Raw genomic sequence first — 7,488 nt, forward strand, 5'->3', positions numbered from 1 at the left:
TTTGCTGAAGACATTGCTGAGTAAAATTTCTCTAAATAATGCAAAATTTCCATAACAATTAGGAATTTTCCACAAAACAAAAATAAATTAGCACTTTTAAAAGCAAAAATTGCAATTTTATCAGAAATCAAAATGTCCATAGAAAAAATACAAAATTTCTATAAATAATTCAATATTTGCAATAAACAATTACAAAATTCTCCATAAAACAAGTATTTCTTTTTCCACAAAAAAATTAAAGCTTCCCACAAATAAATCAATAAAAAGCAATTTTTTTCTTTAAAATATAGAAAAAAGCATCAAAATTGATTAAATGTTCCATGAACAATAAACTCATTTAAACAAAGGGTCATCTATGGAAAAAATGCTCAGTTTTATTGTTTTGCCTTTCGCGTATAATAAGTATACGTAAAGGCTATAGGATCACTCCGAAACCGAACTTTTGATAGAAGGCTCGGAGACCCATAGTGTTATAAACCAATCGACTTAGCTCGACGAATTGAGGTGATGTCTGTATGTGTGTATGTATGTATGTATGTGTGTGTGTACAAAAAATGTGAGACACACTTTTTGTACTTATTCTAAACCGATTTGTTTGCAACAGGTTGCGTTCGACACGGATTCCTAATTTTTCACTATTGAAAAACATTTATTTTGTGGAAAATTTTGAAATTGTTCTAGCTAATATAGATTTATTTGTGGAAATCTTGTTTTCCTCTGGAACATTTCGATTTCTTTATGGAAAATCCTTCTATTATAATTACAATTTTGTTTTTTAAAGTGCTAATTTATTTACGTTTTGTGGAAAATTCTTAATTGTTTTTGGACATTTTGCATTATTTAGGGAAATTTTGTATTTGTTCGTTGCTTATACACTGATTGCTTAATTGGCAATTTCCAATTTTTTATTGATAATTTTGAATTTTTTAGGGGAAGTGTTCATTTTAGTCGCTCATAAACTTCATGTTCGAATTAGTATCCGACGGTTTAGACGTTGCGGTTTTGTTTGCTCCCGGTAAACGTCCGAGTTCAATCGGGGAGTAAAAAGAAAGTAGGAGGCTCGATAACTAAAATTAAAACTAATTTTTAAAAAAAAACGGCTCAATATCATTTCCGAGTAAATATGTTTGGATATTTTTTGGAATTACTTTTCAACGCAGACTCTCACGCAACGGTAAAAAACAGTCTGCCACAAAAAAAAACATAATTGTGTCGCTGTCATTTTTTGTCCAATAAAATTAAACGGGATTGAATTCATTATTTTAAATTACATTTTTCAAGGTGCTTCTCCCAAGCATTTGAAACCCAGGCCTGATCCTGGTCTCATACCAAGCCTGATAGTGCAAAATTTGGTATGATCATTCATATACCCACACAATGACAGACATCACCTCAATTTGAGTCACGTTGAATCAATCGGCATATGGTCACCCGGACCTCCTATAAAAGTTTATTTTTAAAGTGAACAATTGACCTTTTCGTTACGCCTTGGTATACAGGAAAGGTAAAAACTATAAATTCCTACTAACATTGCAACAATTTATGTTTTTCTATTTTTTTAATGTGTTCTGTCAGTCTTCTTAGGTCTGGACATCCGCAGGATGCTCCCAGTCGACCCACACCATCGAGCGCGACGCCACGCCACACCAACCTTGACGCCAAACGCCCGGATGAGCAGCTAAAATTCCCTGGACTCAAATCCTAAGCCCCTCCATCCTTGAATGTTGTAAACCTTACCTTGAATCATCGCGAGTAGGTGGGCTTGTGTCGCTCTTTTACTAACTATCAGTAAAAAGATGATACTGATTGTACGGGCAAGAGTCGTTTGGCCGAATGCCTCTTGGGGAAATAACACGTTTGGCCGAAAGTCATCTATCCCGTTCGACCGAATTGTATGTTTGATTGAAACGGTTATTAGGACGAAAACGATTTGTCCGAAAGGGACATGGAGCCGCAAATATCGTTTGGCCGAACATGTCATTTGACCGAAAAGTCGGTTGACCGACTAGGTCATTAGGCCAAGAATTCCGTTTGGCCGAAATGGTTGTTCGGCGGAAGGGTCATTTAGACGAAAATGGCGTTGGACAGAAAGAGACATTGGGCTGAATATTTCGTTTGGCCCAACATGTCATTTGGCCGAAAAAGTCGTTTTGCTAAACAGCTCAAGCAGCACTGCCCATAATCGCATGTTTGTAACATTTGTATTTTGGTTGATTTTGTTATTATCGTTTGTTAATCCTCACCATAAACTCAATCATTTACAGCTTACCACAGATTAGCAAGATAGTAAAGCCTATTTTACTGTTGTGGGCTTAGATGCAGTAAATTGAGCTTTCTGAACGATTCACATACTTTCTATAAAATGATCGAAAATGCGAGTGTTACAAAAATGCCGTCATGGGCAGAGCACATGTCAGGAAAAAAATGGTTGCGGTAACTTTATAGTGACTAAATCTGGTCACATATGGTTATTAGGACAAAAATGCTGTTTGGCCGAAATGGTCGTTTTGACAAAAGGACCATTTGAACAAAAATGTTATGTTGTTTGTCGTAAGTCGTTCGGCAGAACAGACCATATGGGTGAAAATGCCATTTGGCCAATCGAGCGATTCGACCGAAATTGACATTCGTTTTCAATCGTTCATTGTTCAGCCAACGTCGTTTATGGTCGCACAATTTTCAGCCGCATGATCTGTTCGGCTAAATGGCATTTTCGGCAAAATGGTCTTTTCCAAACGACCATTTCGGCCAAATGGCCTATTCAACCAAACGACATTTTCGACAAAATGATCAGTTCGGTCGAATGGATTTTTCGACCAAATAGCTTTCGGTCTAATAGTTTTTACGGCCAAATGACATACTCGACCAAACAACTTTAGGCCTAGTGTCCCTCGGCAACATGACTTTCGGTCAAACGGTTCTTCCCTTGATTGTACATATCATGAAAAATGTGGCCTATACAATAAAAAATGATTAGGAAAAAAAGTGACGACGAGGATAAGGGGAAAGGACATTTTTACAATGCCAAACGCATAACCTATTATTATTCGTTTGGTATTAAAATAGCTAAGCCTAAAATATTTTGCATATTAATTTTTGGTATTTTACCTCTTATGCAAGGTAAGTTCATACCACCTTCTGGTATTGAAGTCGTCGCTCCTGCTCGGGCATACAAGTTCATTTTTAAATTTGCGTTTAATTTAAATGATATAAGTATAATTAATCATGGGTAGGGTAGATAGTCCAACAGTACATTATTTTCTTCAGTACATCAGTTAATAATAAAACGGATACGAATTTGTTAAAAGCTAAAATGCTGAAATTACGAAATGACAAAGCAATGAAAACAGATCTCTGAACGAAAACCTCATAAGAAGAAGCAAAAATGTTTTTTTAGAAACTGTACCGATGAATGGTCAAAGTCAGTATTATGTCACCTTATTGTTGAAACAGCCAAAATTAAAACTTAGTGGAAATCTTCCGCTCATTTTCGTTAATCGAAGCAGACGCCAAAAAGTTTCAAAGTTCAGAATTTGCTATTTTTTAATACAATTAGCTAATGAGTACCCTTAGACAAAGTTGTAGAGAGAAAATAGCGCTAGAAGTCCGCCATACAACACTTTTCAGAATTCCGCCTCTGGAATGAGTTTTTGGCTGAATACTAAATGATAATGCAATGATAAGTTCAATCCCTGCTCTCAGTAATTTCATAAGTAATCGATCAGCTTGACTGGTCTTGACTGGTTTGGTCTATTTCGACGAATAAAATTCGGTTGTTTGTAATGACCAAATTTATCTTCTTCTTCAATGAAACATTTGGACCAGTCGTTTGAATGTTTTGTGATTTTTAACCGTCACTTAAAAATTGCATGAAAAAATTTCTTGACTGTTTTATCATGAATTTGAAGCTCGTGAAGAAAGGAGAATGTCACATCCGAATGGATCCTATTTCCAAACCGAAAACCGTCTCTGTATTGGCAATCCAGTTTATATCAGCATCGAGATAGAGAACTGATATTGGAATTTGCATTTATTTAATGACACGATGGTCTGCAGTTTTTTACATTTTTTGAGATATACAACTCAGGTTTGACTCAGATGAAATTAATTCGTCAGCTATTGAGTCATTTGAATAATACGAATGAGACCTCTTTTGGTTTTTTATTCACAACTTCCGAAAAAATTGAAAATCGTCCCAAAAAACAGAAGTTCAACAACTAAATCGTCTATATCAATTATACGCCAGACTTCATTTTCGTCCATCCCGAGTGATCTCTTTATAATGCTTGACTCCTTCCCGCTACAACGGGAAATAAACAATTTAATTCACATTTCAATATTCGTCCATGCAGTAGGAGGAGGAGGAAAACCAAGAAACCGCAGTAACACGAAACCCCACACGCCTGTGGCGAGACGTCGCGCCGCCCGTGCGCTGCTGCTCGCTCATTTCATTATCGTCGTTATCTGCGTAACAATTAAAAAACGTGATCTCTACCGGGATGCTACTTACCGCTCGAACGTCCGGAATCTCACTCAGACCAAGTCCCTCCATGACGAGTTCCTGCAGTTTGGTGCGATTGAACGAAGACGCCACGGTAGCTGCCGCCGCCGCCGCTGCTGCTGACGCCACCTCACTACTTTCACTATCACTTGAAACTTCTGTCTGACTACTGCGGCTGGAGCTGCCGGTGCTGTGTGTGCTGCTACTACTGCTACTGCCGGTGGTGGCTAGAATGGGAACGGTGGTACTGCTTGTGCTACTACTGCTGCTACTGCTGCTGACTACGGAAGCGGCCTCTGCTAGGGTTGGGAGCGTCCTACACGCTCGATTATCACAGATCGATAGGAACAATAAAATCAGGAATTTCGATAAATAACTGCTACTTAGGAGTCGCCCGACTCGGGTGCTGCATCCCCCCATTGATGATGCAGGTGAAGATGCTGGGGGGTGATGGTAATGATGGGGGTACCGGTGGGAGTGCTTGTGGTGTGGCAGCGGGTTTGCCGGGTGTTGGGTTCGCTTGAAGTTGAAGCAAGATTCGGCCATCGCCGCTTCTGGAGTTGGAGCCGTCGTTGAATTCGCCGGCGTCGTTGACTCGACCGGGTGCAGGTAAATGCCACCGGAGTCGGGAGGTTGTCTGTTTCGCATCGGTTTACCCATAGTTCATAGTATGCGTTGCAATGCGTCGGGGATGTAACTCGATGGTTGTACGGTTATTAGTTTTAATTGATCGATGTTTCCGCAAGTGTTGCTGAAGTCGGTAAATATTTAGCTCGCAGCCGCACTGTTGCGCATGCTGCGAGACCTGCGTGATCACCCAAAGTGTAATTTCTACGAGTGTGTTCGGGCGGGCTGTATTATACTTTTAAATTGTGCGTTCTGTAGTGGGCTGTAGGAGGTGGAAACGGGCGTTAATAAATTCACTCACGGTGTGTCCAGAATCGTTGTTAACGAAGAAATAAATGTTCCTCAATTCAAACGGGCGGTTTTCTTTTAATTCTCACGAAATAAAAAAAAATATTGTCATTGTATTGGAGTCCATAATTTAAAATTTCAGACTAAATAACTCTTGAAAATAATTTAAAGCAATAAAAACTGACAAAGTACAAAACAATTTAGCAAGTATTTGTCTTGGTGAAGAGTTATCTAATCTGTAGGTATTTTAATTTGTTTTGAATTATTTTCAAATCGCTTGAGTTTAATTTTGCATTTAAAAAACTATTCAAAAGTTGCTAGTTGTCCCAACACGAATATTTTGAAACTCACTTAGAACCGTTTGGAAACAGAATTCCCAGATTAAGGAACAGTTAAATTTTCGTCAGCACCGGTTCAGGGCACACCGCGTTATTATCTATGGAGCGAAGGTTGGCAGAACTTTCAGCACACTTGCTGTCGTCTAAACTCACACACTGTTCTGAATTAGGCTTCAGATAATACGCGAAATGCAAATCTCGTAGGTTTTCTTCACACAACGTCCGCAAACAGCAAACTGAGGCGGCGCACGAAGCAATCTCTTCTCGATAACCACTTGTTCTGAATGCGCGCCACCTTAATTTTCTACTTCTTCCCAAAGCGGGCACTAACTACTCTTGAACAAACATTCACGGACCACGAAGGTATGTATTTATTTTCTTCCCACCTGAGATACGGACACGTTTTCTTCCTACGGGGGTCTGCGTCTGTTGATAACGATCGAACTTCTCGTGCCGTTGCTGCTGCTGCTGCTACAAGTCATAAAACCGCATAGGCCTCCAAAAAAGTCCCGCACTGCAAAGTACGTATCACCCAAAGGCCGAATTCTTGGGCGTCTTCCTTTCGTCTCAGCCGCGTTTACTTCGTCGAACTTGTCAGAAAATGTTTTAATTTTATCTGCTTATATTTGCCTCTGCACTGCTATTTTATTTATTTGCTTTTTCCGATTCTTCGTTTCACTACTCTGCACGCGAACGATGCACTTGCACTTCTCGATCTTCTCGTCTCGTAATTTTCCTCCCCAAAAAACGACACTCAAATTTTTGATTTATTTTTATAGCCGCGCCGCTTTTCGCGCTAGTCACTAGTGGCGGCCACAATCAGTCACTACTTTTCCTCCGATCGACAATTTCGAATTCCACTATGTCACATTGAGAAAAGTTCATCCACGTGTGTAGTCCACGTCAATCGCCAATCGTCATTAACATGTGCACCAAAAAAATCCCCAAAAATTCGAACTTCACTTCCTAATCACACCGTTTAACTGTTGGCTCTACTGATGGTTTGAATTATTTGGGGGAAACAAATCCCAGTCGTAAGCGCTCCGCTTCGAGAACGATGTGACCAGCTGGCGGTCCGAGCTTGAACTGAGGCCACAGCGGCGCTGGTCGTCGTTACTTAACACGAAAATTTCGCCGCTGCTTGGTCGCTTGGAAGCGGATTGGACGGATTTACTGTTCTTTTAGCCAAGAAATTTGTTAGGTTATGAAATCAGGATTGATTAATGGTTGTAGTTGATGGCACTGGAATTTATTATTCACAGTTTCAAGTTAAAAAAGGGAGAGTTTGAGAAATATGGAGAAATTTATCCTTTTTTGTAATACAGTGTGTGAAATTTTTAGATATTTTTCTAATATTTTTAATTTTTCAAAATAATTAAAAATAATTCAACATTTTTTTTTCATTTTTCATTAATTTTTATATTTATGATTTAAAAAATTTCTTATTGTTGAATTAATATTTTTATTTCACATTAGTAAAAAAAAATATTAAAATTATTCAATTTATTAGAATTCTAAAATTAATTTTGAAATCTCCTTAAATTTCTACTTTTTCTCAAATCATTCTCAAATATCTTCACACTTCTTCAATTTTCTTCACACACACTTCCAGATTGCTGAAATTTGTCCTTTATCAATATTTTTTGACTCAAGCCTTTCATATGTTTAAAGTTTCCCTGTTTTGCCTTTCTCGTATACTAAGTATACGGTAAAGGCTATATGATCGCTCCAAAA

At 38.4% G+C, this 7,488-nt stretch overlaps 1 protein-coding gene across 5 annotated transcripts in view; it reads right to left on the reverse strand.

Moving 5' to 3' along the window:
• Nucleotides 1–6,828, reverse strand: part of LOC134225007 (uncharacterized) — a 161,006-nt gene extending 154,178 nt beyond the window's left edge. The window contains exons 1-2 of one of the 5 annotated variants that reach the window (XM_062704737.1): nucleotides 6,154–6,828; nucleotides 4,511–5,390 (exon numbers count right to left, since the gene is read on the reverse strand). In XM_062704737.1, the coding sequence (XP_062560721.1) occupies nucleotides 4,511–5,161 (651 nt within the window). In that variant the 5' untranslated portion in view covers nucleotides 5,162–5,390; nucleotides 6,154–6,828. Of the gene's footprint in view, nucleotides 1–4,510; nucleotides 5,391–5,767 lie in introns of all 5 variants that reach the window. The other 4 variants (XM_062704736.1, XM_062704734.1, XM_062704735.1 and 1 more) reach the window with 4 other exon arrangements.
• Between the last annotated feature and the right edge of the window lie 660 nt (nucleotides 6,829–7,488).

The sequence above is a fragment of the Armigeres subalbatus genome, chromosome 3, assembly GCF_024139115.2.
Source record: "Armigeres subalbatus isolate Guangzhou_Male chromosome 3, GZ_Asu_2, whole genome shotgun sequence".
Classification (NCBI taxonomy): Eukaryota; Metazoa; Arthropoda; class Insecta; order Diptera; family Culicidae; genus Armigeres; species Armigeres subalbatus.